The sequence below is a fragment of the Rhynchophorus ferrugineus genome, unplaced genomic scaffold (assembly GCF_030347505.1).
Source record: "Rhynchophorus ferrugineus isolate W39M unplaced genomic scaffold, kcgeb_rfMv2 rfM4, whole genome shotgun sequence".
Taxonomy (NCBI): domain Eukaryota; kingdom Metazoa; phylum Arthropoda; class Insecta; order Coleoptera; family Curculionidae; genus Rhynchophorus; species Rhynchophorus ferrugineus.
The window spans coordinates 37579145-37606250 of record NW_027472583.1 but is presented as its reverse complement, the minus strand read 5'-3'; the positions used below and the strand labels follow the sequence as shown (position 1 = coordinate 37606250).

The following is a 27106-nucleotide window of genomic DNA, read 5'->3' as shown; positions in this document are numbered from 1 at the left end:
TCTGATTATCTATTGTTTTCAGCATTTTCAAACAAAGTACTATGATATATTACGCAGCGATTTAAAAGCTATCAAAATAATCAAAGCTGTTTGCCGGTTTATAAACTGTAATAATTATAACTAATATTTTAATAAGTTTGTGTACGTTCGACAACCGGACGACTTTGACAGGCTAGTTCACGTTCGAACTTGTCAGATAGCAATATATCTCTTTTTAACTAGAATAAAATGAGAACGAAAATATTGTCTGATTCTGAAACGAATTTACAAGTTGCGGCAGATTATAAATTAAACATCTTGATGACGTATGTACAAAAAAACTTTGAATACACTATATGTACATTTTACTAAAATTATCTAATTATTGCGTTGTATTCACGTTAATTTAATACAATTAATTAATCTTGTCAAATTATTGAATTTCAATAATTTGAATTGAATAATTTCCTCAATATGATGGTCCCGAAAGATATCATAGTATTTACAGGTTGCTTTTAAGCATGCCAACGACTTTCCATCTACTAGCAACGATCATCAACAGTGTCACGCTGCAATCGACATTCTATCAGCCCGCATCACCAATCTCGAGCAACGTATCGCCATACAAGAAGAGAAAGCTGTTCCCAAGGACTATTTCAAGAAAATTATCACGAAATTGGTTAACCATCTAACTAAGCTGACTCACTATACCACCGAGGATAAAAGCTCAGTAACTAAACATAACTAAAACCAAAACGGTATCCGGTACTCATCATTTTCTTTCACAATCAGGTATACAGTCAACGACGCAAAGACAATTCCATGTCCTACAATCAATACAAGCCCCAGGATAAACAGCATCGGTTCTTCACTGGATCGGCACTGATTAGCAATACGTTCAAAAGCCCGGCTGAGAAAGAATTAGAACCCAAGGAGTGTGCCTCAACGGAACCACCAAAATCACCAAGCGACGGCTTGTGGAGGTGGGGTGGGGATGTTTTAACCTCTGGACGAGACTTTAAAAACAAAGTGGTCATGTTATTAGAAGAAACTTTGCAAAACTTGAAAAAAGGATGGGAGAAAGTTGATGAACAAAAGTATGTGGATAGTTTTTAATGTTTCTTTTATAAAATATAAGCTGTTAATTATTTTTAAAAATAATTTAAATACTTCAGAGGTCCTTTACAAAACGGGACAAAGTTAAATCAAAGATTTCCAAATAGGTCTTGTCTCTATATCTATCGATAAAAACCTTACAATATAAAAAAATGTCTTTTTACCTAGTTAACCGTCATATATGCTAATATACGACTAATACAGATATATCGTAGTCAGCAAATGTTGCTTTTTTTTTATCTCATTGATATATTATTACTAGTCGTTGCCGACTAACTTACAATTTCTCTACAGTAACTTAAAACTAGATACTTATCTAGAAAGGCCCATTTGCACTTAATTATACTCTAATAAAATAAAAATTAGTATCACTTTTCAGTACAGAAGAATGAATTGAATTGAACTACAGAACTACATAAGATCAAACGGTGTGATCTACTTAAGTCTACATCATAATTCAGTGTTGTCTAAGCACACTTTTATTTCAATTCAACTTCTTTTCTTTTTAATTATGCTTCTTCCAACCAAGTTTTGCGTCAAAATTCATTCCAAGTTACTTCGCATTATTACTGAATAGGATAATAGTGCTACTTATATTTATTTATATGTGAACAGCTTGGTTGTAGGTAAATTATATATGCACTGATTTACTTTCTTTAGCTAAGTGTTCTAATGAATACAAAAACTCTGAAAGAACACAGCGAATAAATCGCTACACTTAAAATATAAATTGCTTAAATCATAAAACGCGTTTGAATAATACACAACATAAAGAGTACTATATTATTACCTGTTTAACCTGCTGATTTATTTCCTTGCTGATGTTAACCATTGTTAAGGGGAGTACTCGCGAATACTGAAATTTTGCGGGGTGGGGCCGGAGATCCCTAGGCGGACATTGAATCTCCGCTTTTGCGGGTGAGTTGGTGGGTTAATAGCGATATAACTAACCTTCGACAGAGACTTGACGTAGGATTTTTGGAAAATCCATCATATATGCGAAATTTTGTAAATACGAATCCCGATCTGGTGTTGGCACTACTATTTCCCGATGAGTTCAGGTATTCTAACAAACCATGAAACTCAAATATTATAGTAGAAATATGTTCTGTTATATCTGAAGCTACTTGGCCGAGACTAATGTACCGCTAATATGTGTCGGACACATGTAGATTGTATTAATGAACTGTAGAACAAAACTTTAATTGTTGGTGAAAGTTTCTTTCATGGCCTTGTTAATTTCGGTTGACCATAGCAATTTACGATTGAAATAGAGACAGAATCTTTTGACGTAATGAGATTGTTTTTTTTTATTTTGATAGGTTGATAGGCAACCTCCTGAATGTTAAACGATTTGCCGTGGCGTTTAGTTAAACCTATATTTCTCTTTGAGTAATATCAACAGGACATGCACCAATAAAAAAGACCATGTCATCCGTGTCATAATTTCTCATCTGAATGTCCAAATGTTTAAAATAGGTTGAATAAGAATTTCATTCGTGGGGAAACTTGTAAACTCCTACCTGCATTGATTTGCTGTTAGAAAGCGTTTTAAAACTTTAAGTTGGAAAGAGTATTTATATGGAAATCTTCCATATCTAGGAATGGGGCTAAGGTTAGCTCGAAATAATCACTAGAGGGTGCGTTAAATTTAAAAAAGTATTTTAATAAAAAAGTTATTTAAAAATTTCCTAAAATGTAAAGATATATCTTGATTTGCTAACAATTAAAATGTGATCCTGGAATATCTTTTTTTATAATCTCCTAGCACTTCAAAAATCTGCTCGTAAGCAATAAGTATTATCTTATGATTTCCGTTATACAATGTAACTATACTGACATGTAGATCATCATACTTCCCATTGTACAAACTTATAATCTAAATCTTAGTCTAGGTACTATTTTAACTTATACTAAAGTCTATCCTAACTTATTCTAAAGACTATTCTATCTTATTCTAGAGGTTATTATATCTTACTCTATGTATCTATTAATCAGTTCGTATTGTAATTTGCGTTTGAGCCTACGCACTTTAATGTCATCGCGCATATTTATCTGTTTGGCGAGTGTATTGGGACGCAATAAGAGTCTTTCGGAGTGTTTTGCCCTAACATTTCGAATCTCAATCGTAATGGGTTCTAAAGGGATATCGCGCTGAATTAGTCTGTTGAAGAGATAATATGAAGCATCCACGATGACTCGCAACACTTTATTCTGGAACCTCTAAAGGATAGCTATGTTAGGTTTGCATAGGTCCAAATAGGCCTTAGTATTGACACATATCACAAAACCTTGTTACCTAACTATAATTTAGATTGACAGCTTCTCAGCCAATACATTTGGTTTAGTTTAAGCACAAGTTTTTTGCGTTTTGTCATTATATGTTTTTTTAATGTTAAGTACCGATCAAAATGTATTTCCAGATATTTAACATTTTCTGCTTCCGGGACTTCATAATAATTCAGATTTACTGAAGGATAAGTTCTTCTACAAAAAGTGAATGTCATATGGGTAGATTTTGTATCGTTTGCTGTGATACGCCATGTTTTCAACCACAATTCGACTTTGTTTAGATGAAGTCGGAGGATTTTGTGACTGATATTGGATCCTCGTGTGATGATAAAACCGCTGTATCATCAGCATATGTTGTAACAGTAATGTTTCTTGATGTCGGTAGGTTAGCTGTATACAATGGACCAAGAACAGTGCCCTGCAAAATACCTGAATATATTGAATGTAGGTCAGTGTGATCGCCGCACAGTTTCATAATAAAATGTATATCTGTGTGGTATGATTTCAGTAGTTGAAAGTGCTTACGGAGCAAGAGATTTTTAAATTTAACGTGCAGTCCAGTGTGACACACTTTGTCTAAGGCTTGATATATATCGAGAAATTATAATTATTTTTATATTATTTTGAGTTTCTTATTGTATAATTTTTCAAAAACTGCGGAGATTACAGATAACAGGCTTATAGGACGATAGGAGATGTCTTCTGATTTTTTCTCTGGTTTAAGAGTCATAATGATTTTAGGTAATCTTGCATTAAATATAAAAGTTATTAATTTGATGCACCTTTCTGGAAGCTGTTTTAAGATTCTTTCAATAATTATGTCAAAACCAGGAGCTTTTTAAAAAGATTTACTTTTTTTATTTGACGCACATTTAAAACTAACATTATATTAAAGTATTTTTTCAATGATTTCAAATATCAATATTTTTCCAAAAATAAAAATTATTTTGGGGAAATTAAATACAAAATTAGACGTCATGCCCATTAGAGGCCGTTGCTCAAGCGTTGTCATCTATGGCAAATAAATGTAGGGCTTTAAAAACCAATTCACACAGAGTATTAACTTGGATTTAGTTACTGATAATTTTGATCAAACATTACTAGTTATTAATATCTTAATCGACGGTAATAAATATACTGATCCCACTATTTTATAGGTTAGTCTATAAATGTTTATGTTAGTTTCGTTGCTTAACATTTTTGCCATATTTCGTCACTATTTAAATGATACAAGCCAAAAAAGTTAAAATAAATATTTATAAAATTCTACAATTCTATTGTATAATTAAACAAATGTTTATGGATTAATTATAATGCATTCTTAAGAGGCAATAACTATATTGAATGTATACATATTTCTATTTACTTCAAGAAATATAAAGCTTCAGTTAGTTAATGTAACTTGACAAATAATGAAAATAATTTTGTATAATAATAATATTTATGCGCAAGAAAATTTTCAGATAGAAAAATTCACAAATTTTGAAGGGTTCTTACAAATTCAGTATTCTATTAGCAACATTTGTAAATTTTTTGGTCAAATTGTGAAGGAGAGGAAAATTTATAGACATTTTAAATATTATTGCATAATGAAAAATACACAGTTTATTCAGTGTAATCTGTTTTCTCATATCTCTCAATCAAGATAGAATTTTACGTCAAGATTTCTCGTTTTTTAAGTCAATCTAAGAAATACAATTGTATGAGACATGTTTACTTATATCAAACAACACATTGCTGTTAGTTCTGTAGAATTCCGAACGATTTTTACTAAATCTCGCCATAATTGGCTGTCGGCCGTATCTATTCTGGCTTTGGACAATACTGGTCTCCTATGTTCAGCATCGCTTATATGACCTTGGTCCGTTGTTTTATCATATCTCCCATCCAAAGAAGTAGTCGTATTATTGTAATCTGGGTCTTTAAATTTGTACTTAATTTCTAATACAATCTCAGACGGAAATATATAAGATTTGCCTTAGGTATTGCATTTGAAAGACCTTATGCTAACAGATGTCTGAAAAACTCGGATATTAGTCTCAGCTCCATAGAAAATAATTGGCAAGACAGTTTTCGAAAGAAACGGTCTTGATTGTAATATTCCTCTTTTCCACAAGAACTACCTTAGAGAAGCAAGGGTTCCTGGAGCTTGGCCGATTCAACTTGTTATTTCGGCAGTCGAGGCTACTTTCTTCCCTTGTATTGCTCTAACTAGATCTCGTTCAGATTTGTAGGTGATTATTTGCCATTATTATCATTGCCTTCGTCTTTTCTTCACTAATTCTCAAGCCACATGACTCTGAAATGTTAACTATACCATGAAGAATGCTGAGCGAATATAAGATCAGTAAGGGATTAGTAGCATCATCTTGAACGTTATGTCTATTTTAAAACTTTTCACATTATCGTATCCACTACTAGCATAGAGCTAGGCATATAATCGCATTTTTACTTCTATAACAACCTCTTCTAGTCAATGTTTTATTTAAAGGTATCAAAGTCAAATTATTCAGACCCAACATAATTTAAATGTACAATTCCCTTTATTCATACAATTTTTCATCAATAAACTTTTAATATGATTAGTATTTCAATTTTAATAAAATATTGGGATAATATATCTACTATTAGTCATTGCAAATAATTTATTAATATCTTATTAAAAGTATTGCTTATCATAAAACATTAATTTACTGATATAGATGCCGCAGTAACTAAAGTGAGAACAAAAAAACTTTTTAAATATAATATATAACAAATTCCAGTTGGATATATTATTAACATTGAAAAATGCATAATACCATTTTATTTTATGCCTAGTCTGATTTAATGTTACCCCTGAAAACACTTAAACACCATCTGTCCGTGATATTTTAATAAGTCCTTATATACTAGGAATAATACCTAGTCATAAGTATTTACAATTACTGTAAGTAATTATTGTTTACAGAAAATTTGCAAACTCTTAGTATATATATGAAATATAAAGAAGGCTTAAAAAATAGTCCAATAAAATGAGTAACTAGAATTTAGCGGTAGCAATTTCAATAAAATGTTATTAACTATAAATACTTTAATTAACGGTAATCAATATAATTTATCCCAATATTCAATACGTTAGTCTAATTGTTTATGTTAGTTTTGTTACTCTACAATTAGATATCGCCATTGTTTCATTTAGCTGATTAATAGTTTTATATTCTAGGATCAATACTTAGAAAAACGAGCCAAATGTCATAAAACAAATATTTGCGTATTTATCCAATTATATTAAATAATTAATTTAATGGCTATCGATTAATGTACCCTATACTCAACTGGAAATAATATTATTGGGTGCATACATTTTTGTATTTTCTTCAGCAAACATAAAACTTCAAATAGTAAACATAAGAAATAGATAGTGAAACTCATCTTGTTTTGTAATAAAATTGATGTTCAATAAAATTTCACGCTTAAATTATTACGAAAAAATGAAGGCATCCGAAATTATTTTTAAATTATGAAAATGTGTTTTTTTAATCAGCACTTGTGTTTTCCACATTAGAAAAAATATTAAATTTGGTACGAGAGCATTTCTCATTTGTTTGTTAGACATTATTGCATACCCAAAAGTACACATTTTATTGAAAGTAATGTTTATTGTTAGTCTTGGGCTTTATCATCTATCAGGCAAGATAGAGTTTCACATTAAAAGATTCTTTATCTTTTGAGGCGAGGTATGAATTGATCAATTCGTAAAAAAATGTGATGCAAGATCTAATTCGATTCAAGTGATCAATTTTGCAAGATGAAATTGAATATCCTCATATTACAAAATTGCATTTTTACTTACGTTACTTCTATAATGAGTTTGTTTGATGTTTGATATAAAACTGTCAATATGAACTTATTTACATCCCACATGATCTTAAAATAAAATTAAAAAGGCATATGGTATTAGGTATGTTACCTCTAGATTTCATAAGTAATTTGTTCTTCAAACCCAAATCTAAGATATCAAAGACACATTTAAAAAGTATTTGATAGACAAAGTCGCACTAATACACTCCACGTAAGCTCAAAATCTAATACTTTCACATATAACTTAACTATGTTAGTTCAAACGGCTTTAATCTTTTCAGCCTTCGTATAAATCCACTGTCGTCGAGTGGATACAGCACTTCCACGTTTTTTTGTTTACGCAATCTCATTTATTTTTATTTATTATTTAATTTCTTAGTTGATTATAGGTACACGTCTTTGTATTTGTGTATATTCATATTTCTAATAGAAATACCATGCAATGGTGACAATGCCTCAATAGTCTTTGTTTTTATATGTTTTCATTATATTATTATCCTTTGCAGTTTTTTTGTTATATTTTAGAGCCTCCTTTTTACCAGCTGGATATTATCTGGTAATAAGTAATAGGTAATAGGTACTAGGTAATTTCTCTTGATTAGACCTACTGCCTAACGTGGGCTCCAAACGATGTCCCTCGACATTAAACCTACCAACTAGAGAGTGACCACTTTGGAAATCATCCTAGAAGACTAGTTTTATGAGCTCATAGTTATTATCCATATGTGTACACTAACACAATAACAACTTGTTATTTTATAACGAATTTTTTTGGTGCTGGTACAATATTCTTGTTTTATAAGATATTTTTTCACTGGGGCCTAGCACCCATGTATTTTACTGTGTTCGCATACGTAATTATATTAGAGCTTATTATCACTAGCAGATCATATAAACTATTGTAGACAAAATTCATATATAGTATATCCAAAGAAGTTTTGAACATACGTCATTGAAATTTATGAAAACAAAACGTCGCAATGTTGCCGTATCAACCCTGAGTTTTAGTTCAGTTTGCTATACAACAACATTCTCACCTAAATAAAATACTTAAACAAGAACACTCTTATCAAATATAATTTATTCTAACATTACAGTAGATCTAATGCATATATTATCGAAGAACTTAAAACTACATTTAAGTACACAGTTATAATAGTTTGTAGGTTATGGTTGTGTTTGAATACAAGTTAGAATTCTAGGCACGTTTCTTATGTAGTTGCATCCCCTGGAGTATCCGAGTAATATATTCTACTTTCGTTGCAGAACATTTCAGAATTTCATTGTTAATTTCCAATCTATTTAACATTTGTCTTCTTCTTCAAAGTGCCTGATCGAGTTCCTTTTTTCAACCAATAAAACCTAATCAATTGTTATTCCAATGTTCACCTTTTTCCATCAACTTTTGTTATTATAGCCCTATTTTTATTATCATCTTTCCATGAGTGACTATTGGGTATATTGGTCACATTCTGAAATATCCATTTTTCATCTAAATACATAAATTAAAAAAATAATTCCTCCTTAATTTTATTATATGCTTCTAAATATTGAATTCTTTTAAAAGAAATATTCGCAAATTCCATTCCGCCTCTTCGATACTTTTTGTATTAAAAAACTACTCACTATTTTTATGCATTTCATATATTTAATCTCTGATCCCCACTTAGTGAGGACGATTTTTTTTTCGATGAACTCAATATTATATTTTTCATTTTTTGATATATTTCGTGACCATGTCCATACTAATATTCAGTGCAGCTGCAACATGCTAAAAATATGTTCAATAAAAATCGTAGCAAACTAATATTAAACAGTAAAAATGCTTACCACTCTAATGAATTTTACTTCCTGTCTTAAGAAAAAAAAGGCATCAATCGCAAAAAAAACAATCCACACCTACCAGTCTACCCACCAGACCAAGTCAACCAGGCATAACTTATGCGCAAATGATTGAAAATGTTTCACCACAAAAGCGAGAAACCACATCACAACCTACTGAAACTAGCAGCAACATATCTAGATGAGAAAACATGATGGCCAAACTAATGAATCAAATGAGTTCGATGCTTGGTCTACTCACAACCATCGCCAGTAAACTTACCTAATTCCTGAAACCATTAGCTAAAAATCGCCGTCTGGAATGCCAATGGGCTCCAACAACACGCCAGGGAACTAAAAATGTTCGTAACTGAACAAAATATTAATATTATGATGGTTTCCAAAACACATTTTACGGACAAACATTATTTCAAAATTCCCAAATATAAACTTTTAATATATAGCTAAACTATATAATAGAAAAAAGAAAAATTATTCCAGAACATCAGTTTGGGTTTCGCAATAAGCAGGGGACTATAGAACAAATGCACAGATTTGTAAACAAAATAAACACTGACCTAAATGCCAAAAGATATTGTTCAGCTGCTTTTCCAGATATATTTCAGGCTTTTAACAAAGTATGGCATACGGGCTTGCAGGTTAAACTAAAGAAATCTCTCCCTCATCCGGACTATCAGTTACTAAAATCGTATCTCACTGACAGGCATTTTATTGTAAATCAAGGCGATGAACATACCGAATTAAATCCCATATATTCAAGAGTTCCGCAAAACAGTGTACTGGGTCCAGTCCTGTATCTTCTGTATACGGCCGATCAGCCCACCACAAAAATAACTACTGTGGCAACATACGCAGACATCACAGCAATCTTAGCATCCCATGAAGATCCAGTTACAGCATCAATAAAACTACAAACCCACGTGGATCAAATTCAATTATGGTTGAATACATTGCGTATTAAAGTCAATGAAACAAAATCCACCCATGTAACGTTTACCCTGTGTAGAAGAACATGTCCACCAGTGAATATCAATCATCGTCAACTCCTCCAAGCAGAGCAAGTTAAATACCTTGGTATGCACTTAGATCGACGACTAACTTGGAAGAAGCACATACTCTAACCGAAAACAACTTCGACTGCAATTATATCAAATGTATTGGCTCATCTGGCGCAAATCCAAGTTATCATTAGATAACAAGGTGTTGCTGTATAAGTCTATACTCTAGCCTATTTGTTCATATGGAATACAACTATGGGGTAGCGCTAGCAAATTACTTACAGGAATGCGAATAAAGCAGTAACATAAGTGAATATAGTCGTCATCATAGATTTCAAATATGAATTCACTGCTGCATTTTTAAACTGTCTCTTTTAAGCTTAGTTGTTACAAAAGAACTGTGTATGTACAAATATCACTTTTTACCTTTAGACAAAAATGTCTTTTTCAATTTTTTTAAATGTTTTTGGAACCAAATTCATATTCTTTCAAATTCAATTCAAATTCTTTCAAAAATTTTTTTGCCTATAATATCACAACTTCTCACATTTGAACTTCCAAGATTTCTCATTTGGTTTACATACAAAATTGTTTGAAACTTGGTTCGCTAGGAAATTTTCATAAGCGGTAAACCAAAGAGATTTTCTAGAGATAAAATGTGAATATTTTTTATTAATAACGATCTGGGTATATTACAAATAATTCTAAGAAGTGAAGTAAAGTTGCGAGTCCATAGCAGTTTAAAAACTGATAGAGTTTCTCTTGGCATAAGATACGAGTTTGTAAAGCGACAAAGAGCAATCATGCGTTTGTTGAGACCTGCTTAGACCAATTGGTGGGACAATATTAAGAAACGTAAAGAAACTTCTCCTGATGGTCTACTGTTTATTATCATTCTTTATCAAGTCGCGTTTTAATTTAGACGACTAATCAAGGTTACTATCATTTAATATGGTTTCTTTAGCCAATAGATCAGCCTTCTCGTTCATACTGATCCCCATATGTCTAAGAATCCGGGCGACTGAAATCGTACTGTTAAGTCTTATCAATGTGTAGTAGCTATTGTAAATCTGAACGAACGAACAACTAGTGGGTGGTTGAAGTATTTAGCTTCGATCACCTAAGATTTTTGAACTAAAATAAAACTTATAACATACGGGCTTTTTAAACGAAGTTATGAAATGTGAATGATGTAAAACAACAACAAAATGTATTGTATTTAAAAAGTGTAATAATTTAAGAAAGCGATGACCTCTTCAACTGAAAATGAAAACTAAACTTCCTGCTTGCCACTACTCTAACATAAACTAGTAAAATGTTCCAGTCTAACATAAACTAACCATCTTACTTTTGAACAAGCAGTCCTATTTTTGTGTGTGTAGATATTAGCAGATATCAATAATATTAATAAATATAACATTCCTTAACTTGAAAATAAACCTACTTATAATCCCCATAATAACCAGTATCTCTTAGACGTAAAACAGTGCTTAAAATTCAATTATAGATTACAAACAATTTAAACCATCACTCACTCAACTCCGCTTACAGTTAGTGTGCAAACGTTGTATCTGATATCACAGCGATAAGCGATATTCTATTCTCGTATTTGTTAGCTGATGTGTAAATAATATTGTAATCATTAGAAAATAAGTTTTTGACTTTCAAGGAAAGACGATCTGCAGTCATTCGAGGACAAACTGTCGCTGAACTTGGCAAGAACTACCGAAACCAAGAGAAAAGAAACAAAAGAAAAGGGCAAATTACAAAAGGGTGATTATAAGAAAACCCAAGAAACCAGAGAACGTATTCAATCTAAATTACGACAAACTAGAGGTAAATATTACAGTCCTTTTTTAATTTATATATTTATCTCGTCACTGGCAAAATTAATCGATCATCAACATATTTTTCCTTACACAATGTATTTCATTAATGAATTGATTATTTTCTAAATTATACTATTATTGCTATCTTGATTATCAAATTGAGTTTTACTTCATTATGTGTGGTCTCAATAAAAGTTTATTATATGTAAAGAATATAAACAACTTATCAACTTAAATAAACAACTTAAAATTCACCAAAAATTATTAAATATGTGTAATAAACATTACATAATGACTTTTAGATGGTCGCATTATTCTTTGGAATTCATTGTCGTGTAACACTGTACCTTTTAGAATATTTTGGTAATTTTTTGTTTCAATACCTTCTGGCGCATCAATTATGTTTGGTAGTATTTCACAACCATTTAGTTTGGTTTAGTTTGATTTTCTTCATTTAAGATTGTTAAAATACATCAATTTTTCATCACTGGCTATAATCATATCAAAATACCTTCTTATATGTTATTGAAACCGCAACGCATAGGTAGAAAAATGTCCTTCGATCTATACATTTCAATTTATAATCAAGCCAATTTTTTTCCTTCTTCGTTTTTTGTAGAACTGTAACATTATTTTTTGAATAATTAAAACAACTGTTAATGAAACTAACCTAGCTATTAAATTCGATAATTTTAATATTTCTATCTTGATGTTTTGATCATAAAGAAGCCTGAAAGAGCAAAAAACATTGAGGACGCAATTTTAAGGACTTTGTGGGTGAAAACTGTGCTTAAACCCTTAAAACCTTTTCAAATATATTCTTCAGAACACCATTCTATCGACACAGTAACTCCATGTTACTAGATAAATGGAATAAAGAAATGTAGAAAGTTCATAGAAGATATTTCGATTAATATGTAATTTACTAATTTTCTCATTATTCATCAGAGTCCTATTTGTCAGCTTCCAAAAAACTTTGAAATCAGACAGATTCAATATAGTGTTATAAGTAGAAAACTTAATAATGAAAAACTGTTTAAATCATCGTGTGTATTAATTAATATTTGAAGATCGTTTGCAACAAGAAACGCTTGTAGATATATTTCTGACACAAATAATTGTCAATCTTTTACGTTAGGATAATAGCATAATAAAACTAATTCTAATAGTAGTGTCATGTAAGTTTACTTTAAGATGTAAATATTCTCGTAGCATTGTATTTTGAACATGAATAATTTCTTTCAATATTTGTTTTTTGATAATTTGTATCTATATAGTCTATAAGGAGACCATTTGATATATATGATTTGATATATATGTTTCATTGAACAAGCCTTTTTATACTGGACGCAATAATTTTAAGATTCTTAGCAACTCTGAACGTGCTTCATCATAACAAGAGTGAATCGATGAGCTCAACTCAACTTTTCACGATCATCAAGCAATACTATAAAACTGTAGTCAATCTCAGTCATCGTTGCTTATTGAATATTGATATTAATAGGTAATACTTTAAGCAGTCGGCATACCCATCGCAAAAATGGTTCACACGTTCACACAAAATATTCTCACAGAAAATATTAAATTAATTCGTACGATTTCATTTTTGGCGTCCAATAACCTTTTTTCGCACTAGGATAAGGCATTTTGACTGCTGAAGACATTAATGTAGTCAAATATATAATTTCAGAGATGTCTTAATGAAATTTAATGGGCTGCTGGAGTAATGATTTTATTTGTAAATTTATATGCAAAATATTTAAGCAAAACAAAAGTGAATTACATCGGTAAATAATTCAAATATTGAAATTATTTATTTTGATATAAAATCTTAAAATATAAATTCAAATCTTCATATATTTTAGCTATAATGTCCAGAATATTGCTAGATCATTTTATTGCTAATTATGGAGTTAAATGTTTCTAAATTAATCTCATTAAACGTTTATAAAATATTATATTTATGTCATCAGGAATTTTTAAGAGATAAAAGCCTTTGCTTATTAAAACTAAACTCCAAAGTCCAAATGTAATTTCCACTGTGCTACCGCTTCTTATCTTATTCTCAATGACGATATATTTGAAATAGATATACGTGAAATATATATAAATAAGACCTTTATAATTTAGGAAACAACAAATCATTTAATTTAGATATTCAATTCAAATAGAAAAGTCTAGTTTTAGCAACTAAGTAAAGAAAACAATTATAAATATAATCAAAGACTGAGATTAATTAAGTAACAATTAAATACAGCGATTTTTTATTAAAATATGATTTTATTTTTCTGCATAATCTCAGTTGACTTCAACGTACTTCATCTAGCGCTTCTCCAATATCAGTAATTCTTCACCAAATGGAAAGTCTGCGAAACTGTAAGTACTTTCATATGGTTCTTTTCTTTTAAGTCCAGGACGATATGGAAGGTTGAGGAAGTCAACTAAGAGGAATAAGGAGGCTTATCGAGCAAATTGTATCCTATATTTCGCAGTTTTCCTATTTCTTAATTGTTCTCATTGTACATAGGATTAAAATATTATTTCATTTCTTGATATTCATATTATATTATTTCTTCTTCAAGTCGCGGCCATGGCCACAAATCCACAGCCAAAATCGACAGGATATCTAGTGTATAGGTCCAACGATTGCAGCAATAAGCGTTTGCGTATTAGCTTTTGATCGAAATTCTGCAAATGCAGTACCTAACATGCGCAGAAATATCCCAGATGTTTCGCGCCCTTTTTTTGAAATTTCTTCACTATTTCAGCTATCATACTCACCTTCACTTGTGTATCATTCAATACTATACCATATCTATATCACACTATATCAACACTTCACATGGGGAACGTCGAACACGTTCAAAATTAGTTGCACTTTTAAATTCACCAGGTAGTAAACATACAATTTTGCTAACTGGAACGCCATCTCTGTGTCAGGTCGAAAATCCGAAATCCTAATAACTTTGAAATATTTAGAACGTGTAGGTTTTTATATACTGAATATGTGGTTGTTACACTTTTCATATTTTCGTTAGTACGTTATCTTTTTATATAAGCTTGATACAAACTGCATTTGTCAATCAATTGATTAATGCGTTTCTTATGTACTTGAATCAATTCACAAGCAAGACAAGTACGTGATAAATACATAAGTATTTGCAGGATGCGATTGTTTGTCCGAACACTCACTACTACTTTGTGGAAGGAATTCACACGAGAACTGAATACGCCAGTTGAACAACTTTTTATGTTTATTACGATATTGAATGGTACATGTGGTCTACGGGAGAATAGAGAGGATATTAGGTTAGGTAGCCCTAACCTATATCCCTATCACTCGCCTCTTAGTGGAGTTGCCGTGGAACGAACCTCTATGTGGTGGAGGTTCCGGAGTGCACCCGCAATTACGTAATGAATCGCCTACTAAGGAACTACTTATGAGATGGGATTCTAACCTGAGGTGTTTTACGGGATCAGCTGCCATCGAAGTTCTAGCAGGACGTCGTTCGTCTTGGGGAGTTCCGATTTGTTTGAGGGTACCTATAAGTGTGGTGCCTTACATGTCTCGGTTTCTGTGGTCTTTGTCCATCGGGCTAGTCTCGTGAGATAACGTCGACCATGTGATGTTGACGGGTTCCGTTCCTCGTGCTATCCGTCCATGCAAGTTATGTTGCTGCTTATGTTGAGCTGGTTTACCTGCTAGGTACTTCGATCACGTCCGGGTCACCAATTGTAGGAATGTTCGTCTGGTCGGTCGATCGGAATGTGTGGCTGTCGATGCGATTGTTTGTCCGAACAGTGTATTAACTATAAACTACTATTTTGTGGAGGAAATTCACGCGAGAACTGAAAACACTCGTTGAATAAAAAGTTGTTTATTACGATATTAAATGATACATGTAGTGGACGGGAGAATGGACAGGGCTGTGGAAGTGGTGCTGTTTCAAGAGGGTAGAGAGAAGCAAAGAGAGCGAGACGTCATCGTGGTGGTCTTTTATAGCCGGAAACCGCATGGTACCAATCCACCAGAGTTGCCAACCTTTGAACTTGCTGTAGGTCAATGCGTGATGGCTTAAAGGGTCGTAGCGGTACATCTTTATTTGCCAAATTAAAATTAAAATAAACTAATTAAGTTAAGAGTTTACACACAAGACTTAACACTGTAACATACACTATATGAATACGTGTGGTTTCTTTCGCTTCCATATTTCGATTTCCAGGGCGTTGTTCAGTGATTGTATTATTTACACATTACTATAATTAAGAAATCTTCTTTCATGTTTACGACGAGATCTTGAATAACGTCATAAATTAATAACTTCATACTATAAGTCTAAATAGGACTTATTATCGGTTTAATATATTTAATATTAGACAGAATTAAGAGTATCTTCCAATTAACCAGTACAGTTGTTAATTTTGAGTCTGATCTGCTCAACTTTTTGGCTAAGGTAATATTTCAGTGGATGCCGAGATATTTATCTGGTTGGGCACTTTTTTTTGCTATAACCTATCACAAGTACAGCTTTCATTCATATTTTTCTTCTCATTTTTAAGTGCAAACAAACAGTGCTAGTAAACAACGAACGAAAACGTTGTACGTTCGAATTCAGCTTTGGCTTCTATCATTTTTTACTTATTTATCTTCGATTTTCAACTATAGTGAAGACAGTTGCCTAAAATTTGCTGCTCTATCGTTCAAGGTTTTTATATTTTAATAATTTGCATTAGCATAAATTTGATAAAATAAAAAAGCTCATAGTTTCCATTCAAACTTCGGATTCGCTATTTGAAGTTGTAAGAACTGCACAAATAACAGTCGTATAAAATATATTCAAAGTATTTGGCAAGGGAAAATAATTACAGAAGACCAATTTTCGAATTTATTAATATAACTTATATATTTTATATTATGTTTTATTAATATTATATTTTTTATAGAAACAGATGAACCGTTTAAGTGTCAAGTAAAATTATTTAATTAACTTAATCTAATAATGATTGACCAATTGAGAATTAACTAACGACAAAAAAGCAACAAAATACTAGCAACGTCGTAAAAGCAACAATTCTCACCAAACCTTTCAATTGTTCACACTTCAATATTTCAAATTACTAAATTTCCAATTTGATTGCTATTGGTAATCACTACCAAGAAACTTTAGACATAATCTTTAAAATTGTGCTTTAGTAAATGTGGTTTAGAATAGGATACCAATTTATTTCCAAATGTATAATTATTTGTTTAGCACTAGGTTATTCAATAATCTCGCAGAGCCAGATGGGGCTCTGATTATTTTGCTTCTTAAACGGTATAACTTCAAATTCGACATCCTAGTAATATATCACTTTTATTGAAAACACAATGAACATTTTCATAATAAAATTAAGTTATTTTATTATCTACCGCATTCGTATGGCTGCCATTTTTCTCGTTCATGTTATATAGCCATGAAAATCGAATTATTCACGAGATTTTGAATCATACCATCCTGACTTACCCATCGTATGACCGTGACAGAACGCATATTGCTGATCGATATAGTTTCCAGATTGACGAAGTAGGTGACGGTAGTATTTTTAACTTTCCTGAATTCTTTTTTAAAAAGGTCCAAGTGTTAATGTGGCGTATGTCAATCCGGAGGTGACACGATGGCCCGAAGAATCGTCCGCCTCATTTCCAGTGGAATCAACTGATGGTGAAGTGCACAGAGAGAAAATGACGGAAAACCTAAAGAGAACTCGTAAGTTATTATAAACTATCTTTTTTGTACAAAATTGTATTAATGATGTTGAAATTTTGAATTAATTATCCAGGATCTCGTTTTTCGTGGAAGCCTCTCCATTCTGCTCTTTTTAATATTTTCGAACAAGAACAATATCAAGCCTAGGCCTTAATTTAGTTATTTATTGCAATATATAATACAACACAGTATTCTATATAAACTACTAATCGAATATATATGTAATCTAATCAAATCAAATCCTAATTCCAAACTAAAATTATCTGTTTCGTCAATGTCGTATTAATTTAACGCAATCTTATTTTAAAAGACGGCAATAAGAATATTGAAACATTATATACCAAGCAATCAAGCATTATTAGTGTATTTTGTACATTTGCAGTTATTTCAAGCAATGACGAATCAAATTGAATGGGACTCAGTTTGCTCATGCAATCTAATTCTTCACCTCAACTTAATTAAAACTATTTAATCAGAAAATGGAAACTTAATCTTATATAATCTTATATATATATTATATATATATATATATATATATATATATATATATATATATATATATATAATAATTATAATAACTTTTCCTTTTTTATGCATTCATTTCATCTCGTTTTTTCATAAAGAACACTTTCGTCCAGCCCTAACATTTGAAAGTCATCTATTCCTATTTATATATTTCTGTTCTGGTTGATGTTAGTACACCTACTTCGTTTTCATATACTAATTTTACCTAAATAATGATGATGGATATTATCATGATACCATATATTATGATACTTTTTGGAAAACTAGATAAAAATATATTTTATACAACAAAATATTAAACCAATATGTGTATATGTGAAGTACTAACAATGATCTAATGATATTATAAATTTGAAAACAATTGGGCCTTGCGTAAAACAACAAAAATATACAAAAAATTGTGATTGTTTGTCAGTCAACGTCATTAGTGAGGACATAGAGGAAGTACAAAGCTTTATATATAGGTATACAAAGTTGCATAAGCTGAAGAATACATTCTGTAACTTTATCGCATTAATACAATTAATGAAAACATTTTTTAGTAAAAATATTGTTGCATGTACAATGCATTGAACTGGACAACGTAGTGTACTTGGATCAATATTCTTTATACCACTGATTTTTCTAAGTATGACGTATATGCAATAACCACATTGGCGAGGATACTGCTGGATAGGATACAAGTACATCAAGACAACTGTAAGAAGATCACAAACCAATATCAATAATATTATTCGATGGCCTAAAATTAATTTAATGCTACGAAGTTTAGACATACATTTAGACCTGGTTGTGATAATTGGTTTTAGAGTAATTCCGTATGCGAATACAACAAAATACTTGGACTTGTTGAGGAAAACATTGTATGAGAATCAAAGAAATGCGATAGTTTAAATCAAAGTTCTTCAAAAGCACTGCTAACATGGTATGGTAAATTAGAAATTAAGTGGCGAAAAACCACCAAATCAGGTTACAAGAAAATAACAGCCTTGAACTGCTAGAACTTCTTGAAAATAGTGGATTTGCCTGTAGTTTAAAGAGACTAAAACTCTTTGTACTAGTATATCGTGCCATACCTCAAACGTACATCTAGACTTTAAGAACAATATTAAGAAAACGTTATTAGATAGCGAAAACTAGTTGTAATATCTGTATCATGCTATGCTTTTTAAAACAAAGAATATAAACGCTGTTTCGTAAAATTAAATGAATTGAGTTAATTTGTAAATGTCATAATCTCATAGTGTTTGTTGTATTGTTGAAATAAGTTATTTAATCAAAATGAAAAGCGAATATCCAGTCAAAAACTGTTGGAACGTCCGTTGAATCATTAGTTTATTATTAAATTATGTATGAGCTCTAAGGCATAATTTCCATTTTTTGGAAGTGCCTTTTTCTTCTCTCCAAACAACAAAATCTAAATCCAAAATAAAGATTATTATGTGAGCTTACTGAAACAAAACTACAGGGAACTAAACAAGATGTAATAGTTCAATTTAGTTTGGCTATGTATAAGGCTATGTTAAAGATTGTTTAAAGAATCATAAATCGTTAAAAAGTAAACTACCATATCGTATATTGTTTTATTTAAACTTATTCTCTTTTAGAATAAGAAATGAACTCAAAATAAAAACGAACTTGTATAAATGGACGAGTATTATGTTCCGTAAATTAATATTTTTTTTCCTATTAAATAACTTAAATTAACAGAGGTGCTGAAAATATCATTGATATAAAAGCAATAAAGTAAGATTAATATCAAATATGATAGGTTTTGTGCGAAGTAACAGCTTCGATATAATCAATTGTGCATATATACATATTATTGACAGATTTCCTACACGTATAGCTTATTTTTCACACCGCTTATGTTTGAGTGATAAATGTATTTTGTATATATATATATATATATATATATATATATATATATATATATGTTTTTATTCCTCTTTGAACCACGTCTCATAACCGAATTTTAGGGTTTAAATCTATATTGCTTTGCACACTTCCATTTTCTTATTGCCTTTGATCTTCTTTAAAAATTTACTACTTAAAGCGTAATATAAATTCATTATTTTTCAAACTCTAGTATTCATTCCCTTCTCCTCTCGAAGGCCAAGTTGGTTATTATTAGTTATGTTAGAGATTATTATAGTTATGCAAAAGACGCGAATAAACATTATTTTTGAGTTGTTATTTCTCACGTCCTTTCTGTTTTTTTCCAATGATAGTAATGTACCAATCAATAATAATGAATTTTAATTGTGTATTTCAACAGATAAAAAACACTTTCTCAAAATTTTGGAGAAAACCAACACGTCAGATCGATATCGTCTATGGCAAAGTATCTACAACCGAGCGATAGACAACCACCAAAGCAAGAAGGACACTGTCACCGTACAAATACCGGACCCCAAAGACCGCCGGAAAATGATTCCGATCGAGTTTACCATCGAGGACCTGGAAAAGATACTGACCAGTGTCAAAGAAACTAACAGACAGTGAAAGTGCATCCGTTTTGTTTTTGTAAATTAATTGTCCTGAAGAATAAACCGTTTTTGTGTCCTTTCATACATTTTAGTGTTACTTTATTTATACTTATTTATTTATATATTATGATTTGTGTTTTAACAAATAAGCTAAATACAACTGGTAAGATAGTTATTGCTGTATATTTTCTTTTAACTCAATATAATACATTTTAGTAATAACGTGTTTATTTCTTCTTCTTCTTTAAAGGAGGGTCCAACTCACACATTCTACGTAAGAATGCTGAAATAAAAAAACCAAATTAAATACGGACATACCAATGAATGAATTCTTCTTACGATCATAAATTATTTGGCCTTCATCATCTTCCTCATCTAAACAGTCCTCCAACAGTTCTTCTACCTCAGGTTCCGTTAATTTTTCACCTAAAAATAACATTTTTTTGGATAATTGTATCAGATGGAGAAAACAAAAATTTCATTGTCTGTATAATAAATAGAGGCGTAAAATATTGACCTTGAATATTGAAATCCTGAATTTCAAAACAATAGTAAACATAAATATAAAATTTTAATGGGCGTAACATAAATAAATTATTACTTCTGAATTATAAACTTGAAATTTGTGGTACATAGGTATAGTATTTTATTTTCCTAATCCATCGGCTAAAAATATAATATTCGTTTTCGTCGAGTTTCCCTTCTCATTTTACAGTAATTAAAAAAACAGAATGTTGTCTGATGCGTCGGAATATATAACCGGATCAGCCTATAAAATTCGATTTGCGTTCCTATTGGTCGCCTCTGTTGTCAAATGTTTTCAAAAATCTTCAAAACATTAGTGAAAATAATTAGAGGATACAAACCAGTGTTCGTCAAAATGATATCGTCCTTCCACTGCTTTTCAACATATTAGTGGATGCAATTATGCGAAAGTACTTTAAAAACATACATGAAAACTCCTTAACTGATCTGATGTTCGTTGAAGATCGCGCTAACTTCGCTGATAAGGATATTGGAGCTTCTAGTATCCTTTATGTGATAATTCGCATCGCACAACCACATGTCTTGAAAAGTAATGAAGAAAAGACCTGGCAACTAACGCACCGCCTGCTATTGTAAATCTCAATGGCATCCAGTTGGTGTAGTTCATGTACTTGGGGTGAGTCATACAGGAGAAAAAAAGTGGCATCTACCGCCGAAGTAATAAACCGAATCGACCAAGCTGCACTAGCTTTTGTTTTTGATGGTACGTATGGAAGAGAAAAAGTATTACAATCTAGATTAAAATCCTTCTCTTTCGAAGGCTTATCTTCTGTATAGGTCCGAGACTGTATTATAGTCTGTTATATGTAAGCTTGAAGTGTTTGAAATACGAAGCCCTCCGAGATCGTATTAGAAATAAAGTAATCCGTTTAAGATATGGTAATTAGAGCACAGTTTAGAGCCAAATTCAGAACCGCAGATTGCAATGGTTAGGACATGTTTGTCGAATGAAAAGTGAACGAATTCCTCAAAAATGTCTGTGGCAAAATCGACGTCTTGGGCGGAAGATATAATGAACAGTTTCGAAAAAGATATGGGTCAAGATTATTGAAAACGATTAGAAAAATAGGATACTGACATTGTTTTAGGCCAAAACAGCTGATCGCCAACTGTGACGAAAATTTGTTAAGAAGTCCTGAGGCACTAATAGCAGCATATTGGGTAAGAAGTAGACACTCTCCCCGAGTACCGGCTACGGATTGATGATGATGATGAAGTTAATGCGGCAACATTGCGCAGTGCCGACGTTTTTTTTTATGACGTGCATTGGCTGTTTTATAGGATAGACTTTAGGTACAAGTACCCATTGCTCATACTTTGGGAAACATTTAGCATGTTGATTAAAGCTTTGCTCTGGAATCTAATATTTTAATATTGTTGTTGCTGCTGACCCCTGCAGTTGAAGGCAATATATCCAGATTGGCTTGATGATGGCGTTGTAATCCATCATTTTGCTCTCATTGCTTAAGTGGGAGAGGCGACTTGTTAATGAATTCACACTATGAAGTTGTCGATTTGTTATCGTTTGACCCAGATGTGCTTCTGTCAAGTTAATCTACGTTCCAAGTAAAGACCCAAGTATTTTTCATTATCGTCTTGTGAGATGTTTTGAGCTTTAGTGGACTTGGTTTGGTTTAAAAACGCAAGTAATTTAAAAATTGCAGGTAATTATCTCATGGAATCAAAGGTATTCTTGAACTAAATACATTTTCGCCTGATGCTTTCCTTTGCTTCAATAATATTCGCAGTTTTCACATCCTAGCGATATTACGGTTCAGACTATGCAATAGCATTATTGGTCCGCCGATCTTTATATCTTTAGATAGCGTGCATTGTGGGTTGAATATGCAAAAATTTCACAGGATATTGAACACTATCTTCCAATTTTATTACGGTATACAGAGATTCATACATTATATGTTCAGTTGTTAGTTTCTCTAGCAGAAAAACTTTAAACCCATCAGCGCATTCGTCCTATCAGCGCAAAAATGGAATTTAGGTATTATCTCGCAGTTACCAAATCAAATCTGCTATACTATCACAAAGATTCTTTGCAGTAATTATATTTTCTTATTTAAATATTTCCGTTGCCGATGTCAACCAAAAATTTAGAAAACTTTGTCGCTCTTAAATTATGCTGAAAATCGATTCGCATGACACTAATTTGAGCTATTAAATATACGACATTTTATCAACCTTCGATATTTCCGCAGCACATGATTATGCCAAACTTCAAAACAATTATGAGATTATGAATCGAGTGAATTATTAGAATTCGTTATTATATCTCAGGCAGACCGTCAATAATATTTCACTTATATATGTATATACATACATACACATATAATTCAAATTATTTTGCACTAAATAGGTAACAAATATTTTCGGTGAAAAAATTACATATCATCGAGATAGCATTTGTAATTTTTCTTAAATATTGTCAGTCTTATAGTCAGTTTTATGTTTAGAGTTTTATATGTCTGTTTGTCCAAGGCTTCATAAAAAATTAATCAGCGCATACAATGTTCCTTATAAAATTATACAATTATCACAAAATCGGCTTAGTTAAAATTGCATAAACAGTAATTTCATTCAAAAAATATTATTAAATATGTCAGTAATTTATCTTTTAATTAAATTCCCAGATAATATATAAGGTAAAACGGGAGCAACATCAACAAATTATTAAAATGAAGAAGCTTACCCAGCGAAAGTAACATATGAGGCAACTCAGCTGCCATCATATGACCGTCACCTGCCTTATCGTATAATTTCAGACACTCGACAAAGTCCTCATAACAGCCCTCGTCCTTCTTCTGTTTCCTTAATTCCAGTATGATCGGAAGAATTTCGTCCATCTTCATTTTCTTTTCTCCTAATTAAAAAAACTCGTTATATAATTGCAGCGAACGATAATAGGAATTCATATATACCTGGTTTTTTCGTAGCGCCCATTTTTTCTAATGTCTCTAAACTCGGATTACAATTCAAAGCCCTACAGATTAGGCCCAGATCTTTGGCGTCAATAATTTTATCATCACCACCATATACTTCCATCGCAAATTCCAATGCTAAAAAACATATGTTTAATACGTCTTCAAATTATTGAGTTATTTAGTGTCCACCTAATTTTAAACGCTAAAAATTATATTTTGCACATTTAGTATTATGAATTGAAGAAATCTGATACCAAGGCCTATCAAAAACTTTTATAAACTTATGGTAACGCCGTAATAACCCAGTAGTTAGTTTTAGTTTCAAAGATTTAAAAGTGGTGATTTTGACTTCAATAGCCAAAGACCTGGAAGTCCAAAGAAGTTCAAATACAATGAATTACAAGACTTATTTCACTTATATAGAAATTTCAGTCAGCTTAGCAGTTGATGAATCAACTGTGTCTAGATATTTACATATGAATAAGAAAATCCAATTTTGAACCATTTCAACATTGCGGTTTTATTTCTTGTCAAGCAAAAAAAACTATGACGCATTGTCCTAACTACAATAATCCCAAGCGCAGAAAGTCATGGAATGGTCCAGGAAAATCATCCATATCGACACTGAAGCGGAATATTCATAGTTATAAAGTCTTGCTGTTCATATGGTAGGTGCCCACGTCAATACTGACGTGAAGAAATTGGCAAACTATCAGGGTTATGTTGCCAGAAATATAGGAAAAAGTTATAGCAAATGATGGAAAATATCTTGATCAATACATATATTGATATCAATAAAACTAACAATAAACAAGCTGTCTGTAAATGTTTGGAACCATTGATATATAAAGGAGATGAACGCCTGCCCAAAAGCTTTTCTGGATAATGCGCCAACTACTCTAATATTGACCCGCATTATATTTTATAAATCAAAATTATCGCTGCATAAAAACAGATTAAACATTATATTGGCACTTTACAAGTTAAACAATAACGGTAAAATACTAATGATAACAGTTTATGTATATTATTTAATTAGGTATAAAATGATGTTTAAGTAAAATAAAAATGTTTGTTTTGATCCCTACATGTTTCATAACTAACGCTGTCAAAACCATTCTTTAACATAGGTTCGAACAGTTCAGACAAAAGAACCGCATTTTAGTTATAAGGTCACCAAATGTACATAGAAGGTGTTCAAAGTATCTTAATCATAAATATTAGAATTAGAAACCATCCATGTTTTAATAAATACTCCTAGTCAGCGGATTCTTGACACAAACATTCAGTGTGTAAAAACTGCAAAGGAGGACTTTAGAATTTAGAATACTACGGCAATTTAGAATCTATCGCCACCAAAGGCGAATTACCGTAGCTTAGATACTCAGCCACACACTATTGAAATTTGGAGGCAAGAAAACTTGGGAAGCTATGCTGTACAGGCTAAATCTTAGATATTTGGATAAAGATAGTGTGATTCAGAAGATTATTAAACTGAAGGTACAATCTATACCCAGAAATAATTTTACTACAACTGTAAGCTGTGGAGGATTGACAACGATCACATACATCCCTTTGGTCTTTTCCTTAGGCGGAAGGAGTTATATCATATAGCTGATAGGGCCTGGAAAGTAAAGAAAATGGAGTGTTTATGTCTCACCCTACAATCTGATGAGTGGAGTGTTTAGAATTAAGGCATCGATGTTCTAACAAGTCTTCGCGCATTTTCGTTAACATAAAGTAGTTTTCAAGTAAAATAAAAGACTGTTTTATACTATACAAATTTCTTAAATTAGATATAAAATACACTTACTCTCCATTTCTGACGGTTTTAGTTTATCCCCCTGCAAACATACAAATTAATCAATAAAGCATCTATTATATTATTTTTCTTTAACAAATTACATATATAATATACATAATAATGGAGATTTGAATTAAAATTTTAAAAAAATATTTTGCTATCAAGATATCCCAATAGTTGACAATGTATATAAAAAATTGGTTCCTTCTGATGATAGAATGGTGAAGTTATTTGTTTGAAAATACTTTAAATTTTTATATTATTTAATTTTAAATTAATTATTAAATACATATTTGGTGATTATTTGATGCACCTCTAAGTAACTATTTAATTTCAAATTATAAGAAACCCAATAAAATGTTTCAAATAAACTAGAAAATATCCTCACCATTTTCACACAATTGGCTTGATGACACTTAATGGACGCGTAACCTTTAAAAGACTTGGATTTCAACGATGTGAATCTTTATATAGACGTCGGCTTAAATTAAAACTAGTGAGGATAGCTGACATCATTAGCCTGTCGATTTTGATTGGATCTTTTTTGCGCTTACTAAAGAGAACCAGCCGCAATCTTCAAATGTAACATTTTTGTTGAACATTAATTTCACTTATAAATCTGGAAAAATGTTGTTGATCATAGAATTCCATAATTTGGAGTTGACTGAATTATTAAAACAACAGCAAATTAAGTCAATTAAAATAAAAAAACAAATGAAGAGGAGGACAAAAGGGGAAATCAAATGCAACAAACAGCAGATGGAACAAAATGAATGAATGAAACAAAATGCAGTGTAAGTTGAAGCAGAGCATTTTTATAAGAACAAATTAATCTATAGTATTCAGAGTATATATCAATTCAAAACATTTTTAAATTAAATACTTTAATATGATTTTTGCTTTTTTAAAAGGAATACTGTTTGAAAGAATTTCACTTTCAGTTTATTATATATTTTCATATTTTATTATATATTTTCATATTCCATATTCATTTTCAATTATTTCTTACATATTAATTCACATATTTTAATATCACAACCTCACAGCTCTATTACAGTCTTTAACATATTTGAATGAAAAACAGTCTCTTAAACGACCATTAGCACACATAATAAACTTAATGACAATAATTAATGATTCTACATAAAGTTAAACAACTC

At 31.2% G+C, this 27106-nt stretch overlaps 2 protein-coding genes and 1 long non-coding RNA gene across 5 annotated transcripts in view; 1 reads left to right on the top strand and 2 right to left on the bottom strand.

Annotated features, from left to right (window-relative positions):
- The window catches only part of LOC143195037 (uncharacterized), a 31849-nt gene extending 11105 nt beyond the window's left edge, over positions 1 to 20744 (top strand). Inside the window, exons 4-8 of one of the 2 annotated variants that reach the window (XM_076401882.1) lie at positions 479 to 709; positions 772 to 1076; positions 11740 to 11906; positions 17512 to 17646; positions 20450 to 20744. In XM_076401882.1, coding sequence (XP_076257997.1) covers positions 479 to 709; positions 772 to 1076; positions 11740 to 11906; positions 17512 to 17646; positions 20450 to 20676 — 1065 coding nt within the window. In that variant the 3' untranslated portion in view covers positions 20677 to 20744. The remainder of the gene's footprint in view (positions 1 to 478; positions 710 to 771; positions 1077 to 11739; positions 11907 to 17511; positions 17647 to 20449) is intronic. The other variant, XM_076401883.1, reaches the window with a different exon arrangement.
- LOC143195065 (uncharacterized) lies at positions 9115 to 9943 on the bottom strand. Of its 2 annotated transcripts, none has more exons than XR_013005459.1 (4): positions 9809 to 9943; positions 9630 to 9752; positions 9335 to 9421; positions 9115 to 9234 (listed from the first exon to the last, which is right to left on the bottom strand). It is a non-coding gene; the product is annotated as an uncharacterized LOC143195065 (long non-coding RNA). The 2 variants fall into 2 exon arrangements; XR_013005458.1 differs by having other exon boundaries at positions 9172 to 9249.
- An 80-nt stretch (positions 20745 to 20824) lies between the features above and the next one.
- LOC143195053 (myosin light chain alkali) lies at positions 20825 to 26446 on the bottom strand. The gene is made up of 6 exons (XM_076401908.1): positions 26335 to 26446; positions 25956 to 25986; positions 24140 to 24277; positions 23911 to 24081; positions 21000 to 21086; positions 20825 to 20943 (listed from the first exon to the last, which is right to left on the bottom strand). The coding sequence occupies exons 1-6, from the start codon at positions 26335 to 26337 to the stop codon at positions 20888 to 20890; spliced, it is 486 nt and encodes a 161-aa protein (XP_076258023.1). The 5' UTR covers positions 26338 to 26446; the 3' UTR covers positions 20825 to 20887.
- Between the last annotated feature and the right edge of the window lie 660 nt (positions 26447 to 27106).

Bases quoted from the DNA above. Each gene is read 5' to 3' on its own strand.
- LOC143195053 (XM_076401908.1), bottom strand. The intron at 21,087-23,910 runs GTAAGCTTCTTC...TGTTATTTTTAG, and splicing joins TCATATGTTACTTTCGCTGG to GTGAAAAATTAACGGAACCT. The intron at 20,944-20,999 runs GTAAGAAGAATT...TTTTTATTTCAG, and splicing joins AGGCCAAATAATTTATGATC to CATTCTTACGTAGAATGTGT.